At 42.7% G+C, this 25,849-nt stretch overlaps 1 protein-coding gene across 6 annotated transcripts in view; it reads left to right on the top strand.

Annotated features, from left to right (window-relative positions):
• Positions 1–25,849, top strand: part of KIAA1549L (KIAA1549 like) — a 143,331-nt gene that overhangs the window by 36,735 nt on the left and 80,747 nt on the right. For 3 of the 6 annotated variants that reach the window (XR_013930966.1, XM_080405834.1, XM_080405833.1), the window contains exon 2: positions 21,591–25,301. Coding sequence is in view for 5 of the 6 variants with exons in the window: in XM_080405834.1 (XP_080261960.1) it covers positions 21,591–25,301 (3,711 nt within the window). In the remaining variant the exon portion in view is untranslated. The remainder of the gene's footprint in view (positions 1–21,590; positions 25,302–25,849) is intronic. The other 3 variants (XM_080405835.1, XM_080405836.1, XM_080405837.1) reach the window with 3 other exon arrangements.

Consider the following 25,849-nt stretch of genomic DNA (forward strand, 5'->3'; position numbering starts at 1 on the left):
GTGTAGTTACCTGGTGCCATGATCTCTGCTTCTTCCCCCAAAAGAAATGGCCTGGTTTTAGTAAAGGCTGAATTTTCTGCTAGATTTAAGGACAGCAGGTTGTATAGACCTGATCTGAAATAAAGGTAAGTATTGGTTTTACTGATGCGACCTGATTTTTCCTCCCTTTCTTCACTGCCGGCACCAGGGTGATTTATGCCTGCTAGGGGTGTTGGACCCATAGATTTGGGCCAATCTGACAGCTTGCTAAAGGGCTTCTGCTGGTGCTTGGGGAACATATGTAGCATTTCAGGCTGGAAAAGTATCTGTCCTCGAGGAGAAATTTGTTTTGCAGCATGAACTAGCAGGAGAAAAATGGTCATTGCAGTGTGAAGCAGATGCTGTGAGAAGGCTGGGTTGCTTAGCTGGGGACAGAGGGAAAGAACACCAAAATGTTTCTCTCCAGAGCTGTGCAAATCATTCGGCCGTGGCTTCACTCGTGGCACAGTATTGGTTTTAACGTTAATCAAAATCTGCACTTGGAGAACAGATGGATGAGAGCACACCACAGTAAACCAGTGTAAACTCTGTTAAACCCCAGGCAGAATTTACAGAGCCGATTGCTGGAGGGATGTGGTGCCGTGTAGAGAGACACGTGTGTCTGGTCTCTCCTGGGTCTTTCATGGGAACGTGTCAGAGGACTGGGCATGCATGCCAGACTCCTTGACATGTAAAGAAGACAACATATTTTTTTTCCTGTGGTTCTGGGAACATAATTATCTTGTTAAACTAGAAAAAAAAAAAAAAGTGCTGGAATAGACAAGCAGAGAAATTGTCCTCCTCTCCCAGCTGCCCAGCCAGCAGGCTTGTCCATGATGGCTTAATCCAGCTCAAGACTCAGCAGTCACCAAATTCAAACCAAAGAGCTGGGATGGTGCAATCCTGTGTGGGCTCAGCAATGTTAAAAGAAAGCATCTCCTGTTTGTCTTCTAGTTGTAACTCAGTTTCTCTTGAGTGAGATCCTGAGAGGCTTTTCTTCATCTGCTGCCATTTGGAGAAGTTAGGAAAATGTGTATTTTATGCTCTGTCTTTTAATGCTATGATATTTTAATGAGCCACTACTGGGAATTGGTACTGTGACATTAGTTCTGGGTGAATACTTTGTAAAATCTTGCCCCTCTGCGTGTGGGAAAGGTTGTTCTTGGTCTCATTGGAGGAGATGCAGTGACTTTGTTCCATTGCTGTCAGAAGAAAATAGTTTTCTGTCAGCCTAACCTTTTTCTAAGCGTGATCTGCTTTTATTTCTGGTGTACAAACACATCTGTTTTGATAGTTTGTGGGGTTTTAGTAAATTGTATCTGAAATGAGCATCCAATTATATACATCCAATATATACAGTTAGAGAGATTGTATATAAAGTATGTAATTGGCCTTCTGTGAGTCTATTTAGGTGTCAAGAAGCTGCCCATAAGCTCCATTTATAACAATTAGGTGACATGCACGTTGCTTGCTAGAAGCTGTTCCCGTGAGAGGAGCAAAGGTTGGGCTTGTTTGTGTTGCAGTTAAAGAGGGTGGCCAAGCATCGTGGGTACCTTCGCCGCCGGAGGGGCAGGAGCACGCTCTCTGCCAGGGCTTCATTAACCCGGAGGCCGGGGGCTTGGCGGTGGCTGCCGCAGGGGGCTCGGCCACGGGCACCGTGTGCTGCTGGCAGCATTGGGAGTTTGGAGCGGGGGGGCCCGCAGCTGTGCCTGCTGCTGGCTGTTACGCGGTGGTTACGCAGCATGCCTATGTTACCTCTTTGGGTGTCCGTGGGTTAATTATGTCCTCAGGAGTGGTAGCAGCTCTAGTCATTTGTTTAACTTGGACTGATGCATTTCGTTGTGTTTGAAAAGATGACGCTCAGCCGCTTTGTATGTAATAGGGAATAGCTTTTGCCCCGTTAATGATACTTATTACTTTTTCTTATCATTGTTTCAAATTCACTAATGTGTTTAGCATCTGGCACTGCGGTTTAAATTTACATAGGACGTGGTCTTGTTCCTTCTGTGTTGGGTCCGTGGGCTGTCTTGAGACACCCATCACAAGCCCTTCCTTCCCTGTGGGAGGCAAATATTCTGGAAAAGCAGAACCGCTTGGTAAGGTGGTGTGAGCCAGGGAGGGCTGTAGGGGCTGGGCTCTCCGGGGAGCCGTGGCTGAGGGCAGGAGTGAGAAATCTTCTAGGAGATGTTGCCGTGCTCGTCTCTGAACAGCCCACAAGGTGCTGGGGTCTGAGCCAAGGGTGGAACAAGGCTTTGGTTACGCATGCCAAGCGATTTTAAGCTAGGGCAGTTCGAAAGCGTGGCTGCAGGTGTGGCTGGTGCCAGTGGCCGTTTGTTCCCTGGCTGGTACTGCTCTTCCATGTTGCTGATGCTACAGATGAGAGCCTGCAGCAATGGGAGTCCAATGTTCAAACCTTTACCATAAATACCATTTGCAGCAAAATGTGGTTCTCTGCTCAGAGATTGATTATTTTAATTGCCTTAATGAGAAATACATAACATTTCGTAAGACGGTAAACAATCTAATCAAAGTGACTTAGAAGAGTATTGAGTCCTCTTGTTTTTACTCCAGCCAAACCCATAACAAGTGTTTTGCTTCAGATTGGCTCAAACTGGAGCTGCTGGGGAAGTTAATCAGCCCTCTCGTAAGTGTTTCAGATTGACATGCAACAAAATATGTAGCTAAATCTTCATATTATTTACTCTCTAAGCATGTCTAAAAAAATAGATTATTTGAAAAATTTTTATTTTGCAAATTTTAAATATTTTCAGAATTATTGCCTTGTGAGTTGTTTGTATCAAAATGCTGTAATAGATTAAATAACTTAAATGTGCCTTTTTAATGGAACTATTTAAAATAAAATTATTTTCCATTGTCTTCAGCTTGTTTAGAATCACACACTGGGTTGGTTTTTTTCTGCCCTTGTTTTAATTCTAGCACCGTTTAGACCAGCATATGCTTGGAAATCAACTGTATTTATTTTCACAAAGGGATAACACTTCAGCATTAAATTTCACCTTTCTCAAAAATATTAGTTCTCTACTCAAAGTAGCAATTTACTCAGGATGTTTTGTGGTGGTGTTTTTTGGGTGTTTTTTTTTTGAGGGGAAAAAACACGCACCTTGACAAGAATGGCACAATATATAAATTTTGGTTTTAAAAATTCATTTTTGATTTAATATTACTTTTGAAAGGGCAGATCACAGAGGGCAGATGTCCAGACTCTGCATGAAAATGTTGATTACTGTGTGCCTGGCAGCTTGTAAATGTCAAATATTTATTAGATGTTTATAAAATTATTTTCAGGCACTTCAACTGATGAGCAGCTTGCAAATTGGGCCTCTTTTTTTGAAGGTTATATGATGTATATGTGTGTACTTGCTGTTCCTGCACTTTCAGACTCAGTGAGCCTCAGTGAGCCATGTTTCAAGGCATTGAGATTGCCTTGAGTGAGATGAGGTAGTCTAAAACAATTAGGAAATCTTTCTAGGTTCTCTTTATGCTGGTCTTATTCTGCCAGAAGCCCCCCTGGGTGGTTTGCCCTTTCTTTGGATGATGGGCATGTGCCGCTTGATGCGCTCCATCCCCTGCTCAGGCTGCTGGGTGCTGCTTTCCCCTGCCAGCACCTTGCTTCTTGTTGCCTTCCAGCTGCCTTCATCTCAGCCCTCTTCCACAGAATCTGCGTTTCAGTATTTCTTGCCTAGCCTTTAATTGTGGCACGGTTGGTGCCTTCCTTGGGACTTTCGCTGCTCGCTCCCTCTGAAGTACCAGAGGGCTTCAGCCCCCTTGATAGTAACTGGGATTTGCAGCTTCTTCCTAATGGGCTTTGGGAAGCTGGTGGGAGGAGAAAAAAAACCCCTGAAAAACCACTTTCAAAGCCCCTGGAACTATGATAAATCTCTGAGAATCCTTCTTATTGTGTTAATGTATTTATGTATTTCCAAAGCTGGAGACCAAGCTACTGCATAAATCCTTAATGTTATGTACATGCATAAAATTTTAACTTAGTGTTTAGTGACCTCATTGTAGAGGGATGGTGAGAAGAAATCCCATAAGAATGAGATATTCTTAATTCTGGGTTCTTACATTTATACTGTTATTTTCTTAGAAATTAACGTCTGTGTTCAGCAAAAATATAGTTTAGGCCAAATAGCTGAAATGCACATAGCTGGGGTCTTAATGTTGGGACGGGAATTCAATATTTAGCTATCTTTGTAGAAACAGCTTATCTTTCAAGTGCTGAGCATCCCCAGCAGATGTTGCTAGGGGTGAGCAGCTCAGGAAATCCAGTAGCTCTGTTTAGGCAACTAGTCTGGAATGTAGTCCACCAAGTTTGTAAATGTTGCCATAAATAATATTGCTGACATGGCAGGCTTTGGGCAGTTTGTTCAACATGTCACGTGCCACCATCACTTTCTTTTCCAGGCTGGTCCCTATGTGCATTGGAAACATGGAGGGAAGGCTGGTTGAGCACAAAATTCAGGAACTCTTTTGTAAACCTTCCTCTTCCCATGGAGAGCATGACTGCACAGATCTATGTGTCTGTGCTCAGCCGACCCTTTCCAGGCAAACGTGTTCGCAAGCCAGTAATTGTGGATGAGCACAGAGATGAATTTTGCCCCAGCAGGGAAATGATTTGCAGCAAAAGCAGGTTTGGTAAAGGCTGGGCTGCCCGCAGGGGCCAAACAACCGCTGCAAATCGGTGCCTCTGTGGTTAATGGCAGTTTGCCTAGGGTGCCTGGCGTGCAAGGCTGGGTCTGAGACGCTTCTAGAGGCAGCAGGGGAAAGTAAAGTCTGGGTGACTGACCTGTTTCTTATTAAAAAATAAATGGGTGCGCTGTTAAAGTGGACACTCAGTTTTGGGTAGAAGCTTTCTTGATGACGCTTTATGACTCATCTGGATGTTGAAGTGGTTGTTGTATTTCAGTTTACCTAAGCAATTATATATACATATATAAAATTCAATAGAAATAAAATCTAGAAAGAAACACTGTCAATTATCACACAAGTGCAGTGATGGGTTTGCTTTTTTTATTTTTGTTTTGGACTGGCCTGCAGGCAAGCCTGCTTGTGAGTTGTGAGCTAGCCGGTAGCCAAGCAGCAGGTCATTTACCAGAGGTCGTTGATCACTGAACACTGATTCCTTCTCTCCCTGTTCTAAGGGAATGGTATTATTGTCAGGATATTTGTATAAATAAAGTGCTTTGTGGTGGTTTATTTTTTTGGTGTTTGTTTTTTTTTTTTCTGGCATTCTATCTTGCAAGTAGGGAGCACTGTTATTCTCAGCATTGGTGCAAACCTTACCCCAGCATTCATTTTTCTTTGTTTAAAGAGACCACATTTTCCTGAAGAAACTGTAGGCCAACAATGACTAATTTTTCTGGAGTCTGAGGAAAGTTGTAGTTAAATCACCAGTGACTGTTCCTCTAAATCCCTACAGCAAACCTGGGTTGGCTGCAGCTTGGCTCAGAGGCTGAATCAGCACAGTGCAGAATGCCTGAACTTTTATGGAAGACTACATATACTTATTTATTTTTAAACTTAGAGCTCCTTGCACAGAGGGGACCTGCTGAATGCTATCTGTTGCCTCCCAAATGTTGTTTTCACTGAGCTCGCTATGATATTTCTTGAATAACCGAAATGCATACCTCTAGGCATGTCATGTGATACCAGGCACAGTGTGACAGCATGACTAATGTGCATCTACAATTAAATAAAGTTCCTGTAGATTTCTTTTCTCATATGATAGTGCCAAGAGATTTCAAAGACTTTGATGTTGACAGTTATACTAATTACACTGCATCCATTATGTTGCTCTTGGTAAATTAGATTTCCTGAGCTGGACTGAGCAGAGGTATGGTCTCCCATTTTAACCTGCTGTCTTTAATCTGCTCAATACTTTTTCTACATACCGGATTTTGATTTACTAAGTTTCAGATTTAAATTAGGGATTTTTTTCCACCTAGGTTACCTGCTTATATATAGTACATTTTGTTACTGATTCTTCATCATACGGAAAATGATGTGTTATACCTGGAGGATGACAGTGATTAACACAGTAGCTTACAGGAAAAAAAAAAAACCCTACACTCAGAAACTTAATAAGTAATTAAAAATTAACGTATTTCTCATTGGAATCGAGAACATATAACATGCCTGTAGTGGTATCTGTGTACTACTTTCTGTTGTTTTGATACCTGGCGTGACTGGGCGTACTGCTGGGTGATTTCTCAGAGTTCTCATTTAGACTTCCCATTTCTCACTAGATTTGTGTCCCTGGGAAAGCTGGTGACCGGAATGGTGTGTGCACGTGAAGTAAATATAATATAGTCGTTGGTTTCTGGGGTATTTTTATGGAGTTCAAAAAATAGCATAAATTTTCAAGAGCACATCTGGCTGCTCGCTGGCTGGGTTTGTGATGCAGTGAATTGCTGAAGCATGTATGGTTGCAGCGGGCACGATTCATCCCTGCCATGCTGCATTATAAAGCAAGTTCAAAATACTGTCAGATCAACAGATAATTATTTATTCTTATTTGCATTAAGGCAGATTTATACAACTATGGTAGAAAGGATGGGCTTTAAAAGAGCAGTCAAGCTGATGCTGGCACTTTCAGTCCTCCCCTGTGACAAGACGGTATTAAGCGACCTGAGTTTAGATGAGCTTTATGCTTACTTCACAAAAATGCAAGTGATAACAGTAGGTTCAGGGCTGTGGGGATTAGAATTACTATTCTTACAATAGGTTGGAATATATTTATGTAATTAATTAAAAAATAAAAAAGCTGAGTAAGAAGAAAGTGAGCCATATTTTGATTGAAATGGTTCTCATAAACAAATTGACAGCTTGGATCAACTTTTTTTTTTGGTGTGTTTTTACACAGCAGGAAAGGAAAAAGTCTTACTCGGTAAGAAAATTGGGCTTTCATGATAGAGCACAACTAGTCACACAGAGGGAGACAGAACTCAAACACATCCTGGCTCACCCTGTAGTATAGGCTCCCTCTTTAATCCACTTCTGTGCCATAGCATTGTTTAGTTATCACGGGGATAAATGTGTAGTATTAATTTTTTAGCTTCAAGCTAAATTGTGCTCTGCCAACAAGCCATCTTATTTCATAGCAATGCAGCCTCATTGTGATAGCTGCAAACGGAGATCCTGTGATTGATGCTGTTAAGTCATGTAATATACCACGTTCTGTTGTCAAAACTTATTTTTGTTATTGTCAACACTAATATGTTTAGGCAGAGTTTTAAATAATTGCTAAAATAAAAGAACTTTTGGATGAGAAACATGGTGTCTGGTGGCTTGCAGAAAGGGAAAGTGACTGAAGGGTATTACTTTGAAATTACAATTTGAGATGAAAAAACTTTGATTCATGCAGAAAATTGCTACAATTTAGTTTTTAAATGGAATTCTGGATAAGCCCCTTGTACTATTTTAAGTATCACCTGTTAATGAAAAAGCAGTAGTGAAGAATGACATGAATTATTAGTCTTGACTTAAGATTCAAATCTGTTTCAGTGAAACCATGAAAACCAAATTAATGTGGAAATCAACAAGACAAACCTTTAGATGGTGACCAGAATTTACAACCTTATTTCTGCCCTCTCCTGCAAATAAAGCATTTGTCTGCAGTTTAAGGTAATTAAAAATAGCACCTACTTTTTAGCCCAGATTCCAAGGTAGGGGGTCCCTCACGTGTCCCTCTCCCTAGGGGGCTAGAGGAGTCTCCCGCATGTTGAGGGACTGCCCTACGAGTGGTGTCCACCTTGTCGTGCTCTTCTTACAAAGGTGCAAAGGGGCATTTAGGGCATTCCTTGGGGATCCATTGCTGCTTCTCAGGTCTGAAGTGGCATTGGGCATAGATGATTGTGAAGCCAGAACTTGTCTAGATTTTTTGGTTTTTACCCCCACACCCCATCCAGCTGCTTTTCTTTGCTCTTTCAAGGTAACATGTTCAGCATTGTGCAAAAAAGGCATTCTTCTTGGCTAACTTCTGGGCAACGAAGCTCTAATTCTGTATTAACTCTCCCTGCTGGCTTGCCTTGGCTCTGCAGGTGATCCAAGCACCTACCCGGGACTCTTAGAGCGTTACAAAGGGGCAGGAACACAGAGGTGCAGCAGATGTAGCGTGAGAGCTGTTGGGGGAGCAGGGTAGGTCCCACAGCTGGTGCTAGTGTTCCTCTGGGGACTTGCAGGGAAGGACAGACCCTGGAGGAGAAGGTGGCGAAGCAGCACTGTTCATTGAGGGAATTTTACGAATCACAAAATAGATGTGTCTGAGCCAAATGGATATTTGAAAACAACAGTTTACAGTCTTTTTTTCTGCTTGTGCAAGTGTCATGAGCCTCTTCTGATTTTTTTTTTCTCAGCATCCACACGTTTAACTCTTTCCTGTACTCACAATTTTAATTCATGGTTCACCCATGAAGTCACCAGTTTACTGTAACCGTGTCCTGAGTGATGAAAGAGCAGCAGCAGTCTTAGAATGAAAATTACTTCTCATAAGTTTGATGTATCACCTCGGTGGCTATGTTTGTGCATACGGTTCCCTGTTTTCCTGGCATCCTGGCCAGTAAATCTTGACAGTTAGGAAAAGCATGTGTTGAAAAAGTACCTGGAAGTAGCATAAATCTGACTTAAGGAATTTGCTTCAGTGCTGCCCTGATCTGTGCAATAAGTCACCTGTCAGGGTGGTGGCAAGGTGGCAGGAAGCAACTTTCACCTTAGGCTTCTGATCTTACCTGGGGCACAGCCTCGGATGGTCAGGATTTCTTTTTGGTATCATCAGGCACTTGGATCTTAATGCTGGTACTTTTGACACCTGAGCAACTCTTACTGATAGGAAGAGTAATGAATGACTGCATGACCTGGCAGGTTTAGCACCTTCTTCCTTCATGCCTTTTCCCTTTGTTATCATTCTTTCATATATATATATATTTTTTAAGTAGTACTCTGTATTCATTTGTTTCCCCCAGTTATCCTTCTCTCATTTGAATTAGCTCATTTCAATAGCAATATCAGCATAGAGCAGGTTAATGGAAAATCATCTTAAATGCTATATATTGCATGTGTTTGACAGCATAGCAGTGATGATCCTAGTAATGATCCTAAAATCCTGTTAGCCTGAGAGCTTTAAACTCCAGATATTCAGTTATACTTACATAAATGCAAAACGTTTTGCCTAGTGTATGTACAAAGGCAAAGCCTGCCTGAGTAGGGCATCATCTTTCTCTTTTTGTTAAAAGTGACCGTGCATGTCTCTAAAAATTAGCTGAGCGTTTGGGAAGAAATTAGGGTCTGATTTGGTTAGAGGCTGTTTTTGGAAATAGCTTCCAGAAATTTTTAGAGAACAAAATCTTACGAAACTTTAGCAAAAGGAGCAGTAATGAAGTGACAAGAAGTATTGTGGCAGTACCCAAAGTGGGTCACAGAGCCAGGCTTTTTGAGGTTTAGTTCTGAGTTAAATTAGAAGTTAAAAGGTGTGTTCCAGTTGGGGATCCAAGGGGGAAGCATTTTCACCTGCTTCCCTACCAGAGCTGTTTTTACCATTTGTGCCATGTGATGCAGCACGTGAGTCCCGTGAACTAGAGCGCAACAGAACACAGCCAAGCAAACCATCCTGCTATGGAGGAGAAAATCTATCCTATTTGGCTTGTTTCAAACTTTTCAGAGGGAATATTTTAATCTGCTTCTATTATGAGCCCCAAACCTTTCTATAGGACTTTGGAGATTTAAATTAGAAAGTCCACCAACTTGGATAGTGCTGTTCAGGCACAATCTAGAAATAGCAGTATCTTTTCTTTCTAATAATGCCCTTTGTTCCAGGCAGTGCATCTTATGTTTGAGAAACCAACTGCTCACTTAGGTAACTGGTAACTGTTTACTGGGTTTACAATTAAAAGTCACTTCAGCTATTACTAAAAAATGATTTTGTCTGTAGGAGTGATCCTTCTTTCTTTGTATGATTTTGGGGTTTTTTTTTAGGATGCCTATCATTTCACAGTGAAGATGTTGTTGTCTAATTACTTGACAGAAAATGCCAATACCTTTATCTTGGGGAAAAGAATCAACTTTTTAATACCACATCACTGATTAGTACTGACATCTTTCATGTTTAGGCAGCCAATGCAAGAGCAGAGCTACAGCCTGTAAGTTCATCTGCCTGCTTTATCCCTCTGTTTGGGTCTTGGAGCTTTGGGTTTGCTACATTTGATGCCTGTACTTGTATGTCGATGCCTGCAGATTAAACTCTGAACCACTGTAGAATATATAACTTGCATCTCCACATCAGAAGTCCAGGGGTACAGCCTGTATAGGACTGAGCTCTCCGTGTGAAGGACAGGACTTCCCGAATGATGCAGAGAGCTGTATCACTCTTGCAGGGAAATGGGTGAGGAGCAGATGCAGGCACCTGCATCCTGGTGGTGGTCTGAGCGTGCATCACTCACTGGGGAGCCTGGAGCTGGGCTGGGGACTGAGGTATTTCTCCAGCATTCTTAGGAATCCCACAGTCTGCCAATGTTACCATTTATTTTTCAGATTCAGAAGTAGATTTGTATATTTGCCTTTGTACAATATTCTTCTGGATTTTTGTTCATGGCTGAAAAGTTAGATTTGACCAGGCAGTTATTTAACCTTTATACCACCAGGCACTGGACTCCCCCTTTGTGCTTTTAGCCTCCTGTACTCTGTCAATGGGGATCACTGATTTATTTTTTTATTACTGACAGTCATGGTGTCCTGTCAGACAAGTATTTGCAGTGATTTCCAAGAGGTGAGAAAGTGAAATGAGGCGACATCTTGCTATAAACTTGAGCTATTGCCACTTTTATGCAGCAGAGAAAAGATCCTGAAAATAAAGGCTAATGAGCTGTGCAAAGCACAGTGAAAGTCATAGAAAATGCAAATAATTTTTAAACATTTGCATGATAGTTTCTAGCCTGAGCCAAGTCCTCATTTACTGTAGAGCAGACAAGGAGCTTAAGAATTAATTACCTAGTTGATATGCATAGTTCATTAAGATGTAATTTTTAATTGTAATGCATATTGCACTTCATGTTGAATATCCATTGCAGGTCACAGCAAAGTTGCAGGTTGATTTGCTGTTCAGAAGAATAAAGTCGCTGTTCTATCATCCTGACTTGACCTCAGGAAATTCTCTGACAGCTCCCTAGAATCTGGAGGTTTTCTTCCTAGGAAACTGATCTCCCTCCTTTTGAGAGAGGGCCATTGCTTCATTTATCAAAGGAAGGAATCAAAGGGCAATATTGAATAAAAACCCCATTTTTTTTTTTAAAGGGATTGCCTTTAAATTGATCATTTCTGAAAAGTCAGTATATAAGAAAGAATAAATTAACATGATTTGTATAAGGCTTTCTTCCTATTTCCTGTCCTTTTTTAAGTGGAGGAAGAGGGAGAAAACCCCAAAACCTTAAGAAGCAGCTCTCTCTGCTGTCCCTTACCTTCAGTGCTGTCAGGCTTGCTCAGGAAAAGAATTTTTCTAAAATAGAAAAAAAACCCATCCATTTTACGTGGACTTTTTCTCAGAAAGTGTTTGTTTGTAGTCTCATCCACTGACATAAAGAGGAGTCCCCTCTGAAGAAGGATGTGCACATTTCAACTCTATATTTGTCTATTAGCTAGTTCATGGTAGTGGATCTCATACATTCACTGATTTAACCTTCATGCCTTCTGGGGCCAAGTAATAGACTTTGCTTTTTTGGATTCAGAAATTGCATCGTGTACCAGGATGGATAAACCCTGGTTATTCAGTGCAAATCTTGAAGAAAGAACAGAATTCGGACTTGATGATTGTTTTCTTGCATTTTTTAAAAAAAACATGTTATTTACTCTTACTTGAAATGTGGAGTGGTCTTTTCAGACACTCTCCTCAGTGTGACCAGAAATTTTTCTAATCTAAAAATCAATAAGATTTAATTTAATTTAAAAAAAAAATCGGTGACTTTCATACTTTAAAAGCATCAGTACTGAACGCTGTGCAGACAGAGAAAGCAGGATGCTTCTGTACGTGACCTACATCCCTTTCCTGGTCTTCACCTCTTTATCCTTCATTACAGCCAGAGGCCACAGGCAGTGGAAAGAGCATGAGAGTAGCAAAAGACATTGTGGAAACCTCTGTCCTTGTATTGATCCTGTATATGTGGCACCTTGGAGGCTGTATGTCTTCTGGTTGTCTTGCTGGGACAGACCCCAAAGAGGGTCTGCCTCTGTGTCCTCCAGGACAAGCATGGGGGTGCCCAGGGTGCAGCCTCCCTGCCTGCCCTTCATGTCTTGACCTGAAATTGTCACTGGGAAACAGAGGGCTCGTCCTCCCTGGCCTTGGCGCTTCCATGTGTGTTGCATCTAGTAACTGTAACGTCAAAGCTCTGAGATGGATAAAAAAAGTTGAAATGAAGCAGCTTAGGGTTGTCTGGACATGGCGTCAGGCATTTGTGTTGCACTCTGCTTGGTTGCAGCCGCATAATGTACCCCTTCACAGCTGATGCCTCTGGTACGTATATGTGTCGGGTAGAGTCGATAGTGTGATAATCTGCAATTCTTGGGTTTCATTTTCTTCTCTGAGACTGTCTTGGTCTATAACATCCAGTAATCCCAACACGCTGCTCCTATTTGTGCTCATCTGCAAAATGAGCAGCACTCAGAGGAGTAACACTCACGTGCTCCATTAACAGTAGCAGTGGCTGAAGATGCTCGTGCCACCCGCCTGCTTCTTCCTAGCGGTCTGCTGGAGGCTCTCACACCTGCAGCTCCAGAGGAATCTGCGCCAGTGTGTCCGGGTTTTGGTGTCCTAGCGTGGACGTCTGCTGAAGCCCCGAGGTGGGGCAGCGGAGTGTCGGGTAGAGTGGCAGAAGCTGCCACCGCTGCAGTGGATCGAATGAGCCTTCATCCTGACACTGACAGAGCAGAGTCCAGAGGGTCTTCTCCACTCGTGGGTTACGGCCTCAAATGTTACGTGCAAAAAAGATTCCCTTGAAGATGGGCTTGGTTTGGTGAGCAGAAAGCTTTTTGGCTCAGGGGAACATTCACAATTACCCAAACAGCATGTCAAAATATATTGTATTATGCAATTTGGTGCACAGTTCAACCTTTTGAAAGCACTATCGTTTCTTAAAAAAAAGTTCTAGAGATGGTAATTTTTTGGGGGGTAGAATAATCTACATGGCTTTTAGCAGGAATTCTCTTCAGTCTCCTTTTGTATTTGATTTTGCAGGGGGAGTTATAATAAAGCTTTCAGAGTTTGAGTATCTTGCAGTTGGGAAAATACATTTTTATTGCATATAATAAGAAAGCTGTGTGATCGTTGACTTGTAAGTACTAGCGAAAAAACTAAGCAGAGTCCACGTTTCCTGTACTTTGCTGCCTAACACCCAAATAACCTCAGTAAATCAGAATTTGGCCCCAAAACTCTTCTCATACTTATTCAGAATTTTTACCATCCTTACAGTCTGTCCTGGCTCAGGGGGTGGGGATGGGAAGGTCAGTCCCCTAAAAATATGATTTGCTTAAAAATCGTGAGATTTTAAAATGTTTTAGTTTTCTTTTATCCCGCAGTCACAAGAATTCAGAATTTTTATGTAAAGAATGAAAGTTGAAATACAAATACAGTCTGTTTCACTTAAGTGATGGGGTTTTTTTCATTTGGTTGTGTTTTGGGTTTGGCTTTTTTTGTTGGTTTTTTTTTTTTTGTTTTTCCCATAAAAGAGCCTCTCAAATATTGCAATACTCAAGGTAAAATCATGAGAACTGGCAGCTTTGGTATTGCACTTTCCCAAACGACCTTGACATTTTTTGCTGCATAGTTCATTAGATCATTTATTCTGATGCTAGCAGTGTCTATATAAACTTCCCTCAACAAACAAAATTCCTCTGCAGGAGTTTGTATAAATGTGTGTTTGCAGAGAAGTAGATAAGCAGCGTGCTAAAGCAGGCTGTCAGGCTCGCAACAGCATTGATCCCAAAAGCGGTGCTGAATAAGCAATAAAAAGTAAAATAATATAAAAGTACATATTTAATTCAATCAAATTCTGTGAATACTTAAACTCTCGCAGAAATTGTAACAGGTACAGGTACAACAGGAGCAAGGACAAGAACCCCCATAGCACATTTGGGTTTCTGTATGATCATGTGCAATTATCCTGCGACACTGCGTGGTGCTAAAATCCTCCTCTGCCATACTTTTCTTTCCTGCGTTTCCTAATGATCCGGCTGAACATCTGCTCTGTGAATACAACGTGCAGATGATGCAGCTGTAATTGCCGGTGACAGAATTGTTTCCTTGACAGGAGCATGCTATTTCACCCTGGCTAATCTATTGTCTCTTATATTGCTCTTCGCCTCCATCCCCACTTGCTGGATGCAATTAAAGCATCCCGGCAGAGCCGCCTGTGTGGCGAAGGAGACACGTTTCACCCCCAGGCAAGGCTGGCACTTGGTACCAGTCACACCAGCCTGTCGGTTCCTGAAGCAGGATTGATGACAGCCAGGAAGCATTTGCAGGCTGGGCTCTGCTCTGCTCTCCTGACTCCCTGCCAGCTTACGTTTGGGCTGGGTAAACAACAAAGGCAGGGCATGCTGACAACGGAGAGAAGTACATTTTCATGGCAGTACGTATTTTCATTTTGTAGCTAAAAGGTTGCCCTCAATGCAAAGCTTTGCTGCTGGTGTGTCCCTTTGGTACCCAAAGGGAAGCCTGTCCGTGAGAGAGGGGAGGGAGCACAAATGTTCCAAACAGAAGAGGTTGCTGCTTTGATTTTCACGTGAGCAAAAATATGGTTGTGCAATTGAAATGACTGAAAGTTGTGTCCAAACATATTCCTATTATAAAGTCCAAAATTTTTGTTATGAAGGAGACTGTGCAATATGCTATTTCCTCATACCGTTTTTCTCCCCGGAAAACTGTTTCATTTAAACCAAATTCTGGTGGTATGAGGAAAAATAAATAATAGTTTTCAGATATCGGTTTCTAAGATCATTGGGAAGAGGGCTTTTTTTTGGTGGGAAGGTGCTTGTTTTTAATGACTGGCTCTTGGATAAGGTGACTGTTAGAGGTAAATGGAGGCTAGGATGTGAGCAGCCTGAGGTGTTGCTGAGATCTGCGGTTTAATCCTCCAGTTCAAGCAGCTCAGGTTTGGGAAGTCAGTAGCTGATTTGGGAAAAGTTACAACCCAAACAAATGTGAAAATCAGCTTATGGTACTACTGTAAACTTTTTCCAGAAAGAAACTGCTATCAAGGAGGTCACAGAACAGGATTTATTTTGCTGGTTTATTTACCTTCACTCTTTTGAGAAAGTTAGTGCTATCCCAAGGAAGCAGTTTTCTCCACCTCTCCACCATGCGTTCTTGCCACAGTAGCAGTGTTGGCAGCTGCTGGAAGTGCATGGATTTGGATGCTCCTTCCAGTGCGTTGGCTGAGCCTGGTGATCCCCATCCCGCTGGGCAGGTTCCTCTGGGGGCTAACCCACCCCACCCCGGCTGCAGAAACGGGCGTCAGCCAGGGCTCAGGACGGGCGTTTGTAGGTAGGCTTTTGGACATGGCTATGAATCGCTCCCAGGTTAAATGTTATGCAAAAGGTGTGAAGTTAAGCTACAAGTGTCTTTGTGGAATGGTACCAAAAGCGAGGTGTATGGGGTGCATAGGTAGTGATGTAGTAGTCGATGTATGGCTGGAATAACAGATATTATGAAGGCACAATGAAGTTTGGCCATTCTGCACAGTCAAAAAGAGCAAAATTTTGATATGTTACATAGGTATTTTTGTAAATGCTTTGCTGAATATTTGTCTTTCATTGGTAGCGTATTTCATACCCTTTGACCCATGAAATCTGCAGTCCTTGTGCCATTTTTCCAATTGTAAACTCTTAAGGAACAAAAAAACCTATAACATTTTAGGAAACTCTGAAGTAGCTTATATAACATGTATGTTGATGCTACCATCACACTGTGTAGGCTTAATATTTTTCAACAGAAGTAAATTGCATGACCCTGTGAGTAAGGTAATGCCTTTTCCCGCTGGTGCAACAGAGGTTTTCTCTATTTCCCTGTCGTATCCCATATCAGTCATATCTGACCTTTGATCACTCAGGCTTTCATAGTAAAACAATAATCATCAGGAAACTTCATACGTGTGAGAAGGAAAAAAATAAATATGCATTTTTTGATATAATAGTGGTATTGTTTTTAACTGGTGATGCAGCCCTGGGATAGCGCTGTCTATTACTGGGTAGACTGGGATAAAGTGGTAAATGGCCTCTCCCAGCAGTACTTATGTTGTAAGTAGATTGTTATTTTTATACATGTTTGTAAGTAACTGACAGTCTGATCTTCTTTTTTTTTCTTTTTTTTTTTTAACTTGGGAATTGCTTTTCTTTGGGGCTTATTGATTTAAACCTGTATAAAATCCAGATTGCTTACGTAATTCAATGTTTGGATATCTGCTGTGCTTTAGAGGGCCACAGCTGCTCTTATATAGATACGATTGTATTCTTAAAACTTGGCCTTTACAATAGTTAATAGCAGCTGGGAATTATTTTCAGTCATATTGTCTCAGAAATTAATAATTAAAGCAAGTTAATGTGAAAATCAAAATCCTGCCTTCAATATACTGAAGGTTATGATGAGACATAAACCTGATGTATAATGGGAAGATGTCTTGGTCAATCATACAATAAAATTTCCTAATGTCCTCTTTATCATCTTCACTCTTAAATGTTACTAATCCGGATGCTCTGTGAGTAATGAAATGAAAGTCAAGACAAAAAAATTTCTGTTGTTGAAGATACCTTTGAGTTGGTATTTCTTAATGGCTCAGAAGTGGCAGAACAATATTTCTCTGCTGCCGTGACAGCAAGGGAAGCTCGGTATAGTCACTGTTCCCTTCGGGAGAGCTGCGGGCTGTTATTCTGTTGAGGTTCTCAGAGGATTTTTTAGCCTTTTTGTGGAGGGAAATGTTTGAATCCCAATTGTGGCACTTTTTTTTATTATTTTCTTTTTTAATTTTATTTGGTTGGAGCTAAATTAATTTTGTGAGGATGTTAACAAACAGATACTTATCTATTCTGAGAGGAGCTTTGCTGTTTGCATCCTACAGGCTTCCCTGCAGCGGCTGCTCTTGCTGGTTGCCTGCCAGTGGGCGGGCAGGGCAGATGGGAGGGTGCAGGCTGTGGCATCTGCTGAACGCTCGCATTGCTTGTTGTAGATCTTTGCCTTGCTGTGGTGTAAGGCAAACAGGATTGTGGTTTCAAATACTAGCAGCACAGATACACAATTTGATTTCATATGCCCCAGCTCGAGTACTGCCTGCAGTTTGGGGTACCTCGATGTAAGAAGGACATGAGACTGTTGGAGCGTGTCCGGAGGAGGGCAGCAAAGGTGGTGAATGGCCTCAAGGGCAAGACTTGGGAGGAGCGACAGAGGTCCCTTGGGTTGTCCAGCTTGGAGAAAGCTGAGAGGTGACCTCGTTGCAGCCTGCAGCTTCCTGGCCTGGGGCAGCGGAGGGGATAATGCCCATCTCTCTGTGCTGCCCAGTGGTAGGACAGGAGGAAGTGGGATGGTGCTGCATCGGGGGATGTTCAGACTGGATGTTAGGAAAGGTTCTTCACTGAGAAGGTGGTTGGTGTGGCACCAAGCCTGTCAGAGTTCAAGGAGCATCTGGATGATGCTCTTAGTCTATGATTTATTTTAGGGAGTCCTGAGAGGAGCAGGGATTTGGACTTGATTCTTACGGGCCCCTTGCGACTTGAGACTTCCTGTGATTCTATGAAATACAGATCTTGTGGGCATGGCAAACAGACAGGCATTCTCGTTAGCCACCACTTATTTCCAGGGGAGATTTGCTTACTGACTAGTTGTCTCACTAGAAATAATCAAACCTGTGTGAAGAATAACATGCAACTGTGGTGTCTCAAGGGCAGAATTTGGACAGTAAGTGAGACCTGTTGCTCCAGAGGTGAAATATTCATTATCCTTTTTTACTGTCACACGTTACTCAGATGTATGCGTCACTTTCAACTGTTGCCCAGGCACAGGGTGCCTATGCTAATGCGCTAGCCCTTTTGCTTTATTGGGGGGGGTGAGGGGAGGTGTTGGTCTTCCTTTTGATCACCTCTGTGCTCTCTGGTCTCTGCTACTCCTTCAGGTGTTCACAGAAGTTCTCAGAAGTTATAAAGCTATGATATTCTCTGAACTGGATCAATTTTTAACTTCCTGCTGTGGCATATTGGAGATGAGAAACATATTAATATTCCTCATTATTGCAAACCAAAAGATCCCTAATCAATGGTAGTTGTAATTAGGTTACTGCTAAGTGGGTTTTGAGATTGTTGAAGGTGGCGATTAGTCCATAGCCTGAAGTATGAAAGGATAACAGGTAATCCTGAGACATGACAAAGAGCTACTGGTATGTAGAAGCAGTGGCTCTGCACAATACGCATGGGGTGGAGTTCTCATTGCTAATTTCATGTTGATTGGAGTTCATTGTCTTGTTTCATCAAGTGTGTTCAGCTGTTGGTAGATGTAGAAGTGAAATATTTCCCCGTGTCCACCCTTTTTCCACGTAATACAGTCTTGGTTTGCACAGTATTTGGTAAGGATCTGTAGTTGTTGATATGGTCCTACCAATTCTCAAGCAAGAAGTACGTACTTCAGTTTAAACTCCATGTATTGGCAAGATAACTTCGCCTTTTGGACACTGCATCCAGTTACTAGCACGATGTTGAATTTAATGGCAGAAGTTCGAAATGGATACTGATATTCAGTGTCTTTCTATTAAGGTAGAATGAAAGAAAATTTGCTGCAGTGGAACGCCAGCATTGTATATCGATTGCAAAATGTTGTGTAGTTTTTGTAAACCTGCAGTAACTCAAGAGCTTTACTTCACTAATAGATGTAAACGGAAAAATTACCAGTTGGTGTGGAATGGAAGAAACAAGAACTGAAGGACTAGAATCAAGCAGTGGTTAGAGGACATTTTTATTCACTGTTTTATCTTATTTACATTGTTGGAGATTTCCTTCTTGTCAAAATGTGGTAACATCAATTCAATGCTTTTTTTCAGGTTTATATTGTCTCTCTGCCTGTAATTATTCTCGTTAAACCAAAGTGTGAAGAAATACATGAGGAATGGTGCAGACTGTGTGCGGATTGATGTTGACAGACTTTGCTATTTTAGAAAGCAGGAAAACATTGACTTGTTTAATTCCCCTTTAGGACTCATGTCACTACGTGCTAGAAGAAATCCCATGTGAAGGCTTTGCATTCACTTTTCAGTGTGGGCTTTCAGTTTAGAGGTGAAATGAGACAGTTCGAGGTGTCACAGATCAGGTAACGACATCTTCATCAGCTGAGATGTCCTCACAGAAATTTAAATTACAGGTTGCCTAAGGCCCGACTTTGCAAAGCACGTCTAGTTCTTAATTTCAAGCATATGTTTGAATCCATTCTAGTTGAGCAAAATACATGTCTCCTTCTTTCCTACCGTCTGTTAAAAAGCTGCCTGTCTGTAACAGGCAAGGGGAAGCCATCAGAAGAGTCTAAATCACAGTGTGCCTCCCAGCATATGGAAACCTAAAAGAACTGGTGGAGCATGTAGAGTATCAGAGAAGGGCCACACCAGTCATTTAGTTCCCTGGTCCCCCAGCGACACATCAGCAGCCACGGCGCAAACACAACAGTGTTACTTCTGTGCTGCAAACATCTCCTGGTGGGCCAGGTTCCCTGGTGGACCCTGCAGCCTCCTGTCCAGCCTGCTGATCTTCTGGTGCAGCTTCATAAAAGCTGATTGGGCTTCCCTTTACCCTGCTCATCTCTCCTTGCTGTAGGTAGCCCTGTGTGTGCTTACCGTGGCTTTTCTCCACAATGCTAGTGTGCAGGTTAGTCTGTGTTAAGTGGAAGGTCTGGGGACTTTTTTGGTTGCTAGGAGGGAAGTGCTCTGCTCTGTTACCCATCCTGGAGCAGCTCCCCTAAACCAATTTGCTTCTGGAATCTATATTCATTCTTGCATTTCAGTGGAGGAAAGATGTCAATGTCCATTCTTCACCATGGCTTAATAAAGCTCTTGAATGCAGGGATAAAGAAGAAGATCTGTGGTTTGTTTGCTTGGTTTTTTTGGGGGGGAATGTGTGTTGTGGTGTTTTGTGGAGTTTTTTTTGTAGAGTGAAAATGCCACGCTGAGTGTAATTCCAGCACGTTCCTGTTGAATGCACACAGGAGCCTGAAGGAGTAGTCTAATCATTTGCTTTGGCCTGTGCATAAGGACGGTGGGTGGTGTAGCACAAGGGTATCGCAAGAAAGAACCTTAGCTTTAAATAGGTGCAGTGTGACCCATTTTCCTCTCTCGTGCTGTATGATGTTCTGCTGCTGGCTCCTCTTTGCGTGGGCTGATCCCCTCTGGTGCTGTTGGCTCTGTTGACCCTTGGGTTCATTTGTGGCTGGAACTAATGCCCAGCTCATTTTATAACCATGTCTCTCAAGGTCTGCCCTGCTTAATCTTCCATGCTGTTACCCCAAAGTTACTCGTAAGGGTATGGAGGAGTTTTTGACATCCTTTGTGTCTGATCCAGATGCAGCGCAGTTGGAGGGAAGGGACTTGCTCCATATTGTGCCTCTGTTTATCTATGCAAGGGGACACGACTTGGCATAGTAGCAAGTGCCAGTACTGAGTTTTGATCTGTTATCTTGGGGGCAGGGGAGAAGCAGAGGGTAACACGCCCCCACCCCCCCACCCCCCTTAAATTTTACTCTTGAGTGATTGTTAATCTTTAAATTAGTAAGAATATGAGATTTCCCATGCTACAATTTTAGAATAACAGTAATCATTTTGAGAAAATAAAGCCTAGGAACATTATGGTGTTGAATGTAGAGTAAACTGGTGTTTGAAATGACGTGTTGTACATCTGCACATATCAAAAAAGGAGTTTAATTTCCTAATTTGGTTTGGATCTTGCCCCCCTTTCCTCATGTTCATCCCTGTTTTATTTTCTCCCTTTTGTGTCTGTAATTGCATGCATTATTAGAACTGGCAAGATGAGCACCTCCAGATGCATCCTACAGGAACCCAGCCAATGCTGACTTTATTCCCATGTCAGACTGCATGCCAAGTCAGTGAAGCTTGGTTGTCAGAATCTATACTCTTCCTGTGCTGCTTCTAAACCCATCTTCTCACATATTATTTTGACATGGGATGACTGATGATAACCTCAAGAATTGTCCCAAGCTGGAGAAGGTGTTTTTTAGTGTGTTGAACTATCCCAGTTAAAAGCAGTATTTTGAAATAGTATGGTCTAGGAAGCTTTCCTTATTCTTGTGTCAGATGAAACAACTTTGGGCATTTATAATCTATCATGTTGTACCTTTCACTTTTTTTTGTGCTTTTTTTTTTTTTAACTGCCTCTGATTTTTTTTATGCCCTCTGAATACAATCACTGATTTTACTAAACATAATGCATTTTGTGTTGTGATTTGTTGCAACAGTAACTCCTCTTCCTTCTGGCGAAGAATATACCTCTTCCTTCTGGGGAAGAATATACTCATTTTATTTATTATTTCACAGGTATCAGGCAACAGCATATCAGCGCTGCTCCTTCTACAGGATCTTTTCCTAATTGGAGATCTATACTATCACCGACACGGCCTTCCACAGAAACTAAGACTTCTTCTGTAGCTGATATTTCTATGGGACAGACTTTGGAGAATGCAAACTTGCTTCAGATGATAAAAACAACACTGACTGGCACACGTACGAGGACTCTGGATCAAGCTCATCTGTCACCCACCCTGTATCAAGGCAGTGGAAACAGTGCATCCCAGGAACCCGCTGAAGTTTCAGCTGAGTCACCTCTGAGGTCATCATCTCAAGATGCAGATGAAACAGCTGCTATATCAGGTTTGCCTCAACTTGGTATGTTTGCCACATTGTCCACTACCCCATCAGTGACACATTTAAGTACAGCTGTGCCATTTCAGCTAATACCATTAGAAACACCCTCCATTTCAAAAGAAAGCACATCAGGATCAGACATGTTTGCTGCTGTTCCATCACCATCATTCTCCTCATTGGTAATTCAGTCACCTCATACCATTAAATTTTCTAAACCAGCTGTACTACCCATCAAAGTGCCTTTGTCTTCAAATCCTGAAGGTTTCTTCAACACAGATTCAGCCAGCTCGCAGGTTAGTGAAAGCAGAAATAGTCCTCTAAGTATGGTCACTGTAGTACATTCCGGTATGGTGAATCACAGAAAGGGTCCCCAGTTGTTTATGGGTACCACACCTTTCAATCTGTTTGGATCGAAAACAGTGCATTTCACAGAAACAGTGGGAAAAGGATCTCCTTCAAAAAGGCCCTCTTCTTTGTCTGTACACTCTGATATTCCTGTGTCAAAAATGTACCAGTCTTCCCTGCCAGTAACTTCCAGAAGCCTGTCACGGTTTCCTAATGACAGTATGTATAATGCATCTTCTACTGGACCAAACAGTCAGCCACTTAAGGCAGCGTTGACTGACAGAAATAGTGATGCCACTCCTCTGTCATCATCAGTTTTTCAGGATAAAGCAGGGGTTCCTACATCAGTCTTCCATCCTGTGGGTACTCCACATCTAATAATGCAAATGAGTCATCTGCAGTCTTCCACAGCACTGACTAATTGCGCTACAGGCTCTACCAGTGCACCTTTCATGTCATCAGCTTCTGAGAGCCTGGCTGAGGTCTCCAGCTTGACAGAGAGCACATCTTCCCTTTCATTGGCAAAATCACTTGGTCCAGATGCAAAGCACGCTCGTAGTGCAGCGCTGCCAGTACGAGCACTTAGAAGCAAAACAGATTTTCTCTTTAGAAATACAACACACTCCTCTTTGACAAGCACAAGGTCTGCCTTGCTAACTGAGACAAATGACTCCCTTACTAGGCCAGCACACGCAGACGGTCCCAGTGCAGCAGCAGCCGATAAGGATACTGTGCAAATCCCTTTGACTGTTTCCTTGCATCCCTCTGTGGTGGCTCTGAGTCAGACTTCTGTAGGAGACCTGACCGATGGAGCTCATCAGACAAATGGCATGCAGTTGCCAACTGCTTCTGCACGTACTGTCCCAACTTTGGATGGCTTTCCCATTGCAAGAACAGCTCAACAGCCTTTCACAAGAGGGGTGACAGCAAAGATGTCTGTGAACTTTAACGCTAATAGTGTTCTGCCTTATGGATCTCAGCTTTCAAAAGTTTCTCCTGATATCCAAACCAGTAAACTCCCCAAAGAATCAAAGATACCAGGCACTGTTTTGGAAACAGCCAGGACTAGTTCTGATCTAGCTGCAGTGACTGCATATCTTCCACCTGAAGGTGCAGAAAGTCCAGATGTAACTGCAAATGAAGACAGGAATGTGAGGGCACCCACTGTTGTGACTACACATGCACAATATTCACCTCCAAGAGCTTTAAATCATTCTACCTCTAACCAGACATTACGTTCCGTTCATAGAAAGCTGCTCACCTCGCTCTTGCCTTCAGTGTGGGGTACGCTGCCATCACTTGTTTCCATGACAACAGTAATGGACAGCCACAGCTCCAGCTTTTCTGGGATTTCAAATGCTGATTCAAAAAGCAAATTAGGTCCTGTCAGCTCTCCTGAAGTCACAACTTTGGCTTCTACATGGACTAATACAGCACTGCTGTCTTCAGCTGGCGTTAGTGTTCCTTCAGTAAAATCTTCAGTCAAAACGGCAATAAGAGAAGTTCCTCCAAGTAATTCTCCATTGGAAACTGAGCACCATGCACCATACTCAGTAGTTTCAAGTCTGCAAAAGAAAGTTAATACAGATAAGCAGCCACCCTTCTCCACCCCTTCAGCAAACTATATATCTGCAAACTCTAGGCAAAACGTTTTGAATCCACCCTTTGATGGAACAGAGTTGAATAGTTTTCTAGAATCGGATGTAGGTGCATTTGCACTGAAAACATCTCCCATTCGGTATTCATCCCTTGCTACCACTTTGGTACTTGACCCCCTGCAAAAAAAACATGGAAGCACATCTGAAAACATGGCTAATGTCTTCACTGTTGGGGATGTTCACACCAGTATCCGCTATGAAGCACCTCTCCATTTACATGTGCTTTCTGTTAATGATACAGGTGCTTTCCCTAGCTCTCTAGAATCACAAACTGATGCTGGAAAGATTACTTTAATGACAAAGTCCTTAGGCACACCACCAACACTGGCTTTTCAGCTCGCTGACAACTCGGTTCTTTCGGCCAGCAATGAAAGCAGTGCCATCCACAGCGTACTGCCACCCGAGTCCCCCTCTCCTGCCACCAAGCCTCCTAGCTCAACTTCCCTGCATAGCTTTATTACAGAAGAAGACATCGGTTCTGGCAATTTGCCAGAATTTGCAGATAACCAATTAGAATCCTCAGGTTATTTGGTTATGGCTGATAAAAATCCAGCTACATTTAGTGTGGAGGAGTGGAACGTGAGTGCTACAAGGCATAGTCTAGTTCCCAGTAATATATCTAATAAAGCTACCAAGGGCATCCCATTGCAAACCCCTACCACCAGTGCTCTGCAGTCAGTCATCATAACTGCTGTCCATGCATCACCAACACAACTAACTTCTCCTTTTTTGTCAACAACCAACTTTACCCATTCTGTCATTACAGTGTTATCTGGAGTATCTTCTGGTGCAATACCTACAGTAGGAACTTCAGAAGCAAAACCACTAACAAGAAAATCATCTCCAGCTTCACCAGTGCCAGCTTCTTCCTTCTTTTCTCTAGGCACTGAAAACACACCTTTGCCGTCTGTGATGGCTTTAAGCACACCGATACTGACACTAACAAAAAATAACACTGCCACCAAATTGACATCGGACCCAAGCTCAGTAGGGACACACACAGATTTTCCTTTTGCAACAAGAAACGCAACTGCCTCACACGTGGACATGACAGCTATGCTCATCACCCCTAAAAGCACCACGGTCACAGCTTCCATGCTTGCACCCACAGCACATGTACCAAGGCAGATAGAAACACCAGTAACTGACACCCAGAAGTTCCCAAGCTCAGAAATCACCAAAACATCAACCCCCTATCCACTGACAATTACAGCAGCTTTGACATCTATTACAGCGTCAGCGAAAACAACTAGGCTTCCCCCTACTCCCGTGGAAAACACCTCTGCTCCTCCTGACACCACGGCAGCAGCCGCTTTCGCTAACATGACGGCAGCTCCGCCCCTGGATTGCCGGCTCTCCAGGAACCTTATGGTTAAAACAGGTATGGGGGGCCACTGAATTTGCTGACAGGACCTTGCTTGTCTACCTGGGGCAACTGGTGACAAGTGGGAAATACACCGCAGTGTCAGAGAGCATGGGGGCATTAGTGGTTAATCTGGGGACGAGGCGGCTGCGCTTACAAACCATGTGGATAGAAGTGGGGTTGCTAGATAGGGATGGCACTGCCTTTATTTTTAGCTTGGGTTGTACAGTGGATGTGTCAAATGAAGGGGTGAGATCAGGTGCTCTGAAGTTGGGTGGGTGACGGCGGGGATCTAGCAGAACCACCTATGTGGGTGGACATCCCTGTGTGACACGATGGTTTGGTCTCTGCTTTGCAGTAAGGAGGCTGTGCCGCTGGAGGAGATGGTGCAGTAACCTGCCTCGGTCTCTGGCCCCGTTTACATATGAATACTTAATTCTAGCAATAAAGCTTCATTTGAAAATAATGTTTAGTATTAGAGTTGTGCACTTCAGAATGGGAGGATTTTGAGCTCTCGATGTGAACAGTACCACTTCTGTCTCTGTTGTTTCACAGACAGCTTTTCC

The sequence above is a fragment of the Falco punctatus genome, assembly GCF_963210335.1.
Source record: "Falco punctatus genome assembly, chromosome: 10".
Classification (NCBI taxonomy): domain Eukaryota; kingdom Metazoa; phylum Chordata; class Aves; order Falconiformes; family Falconidae; genus Falco; species Falco punctatus.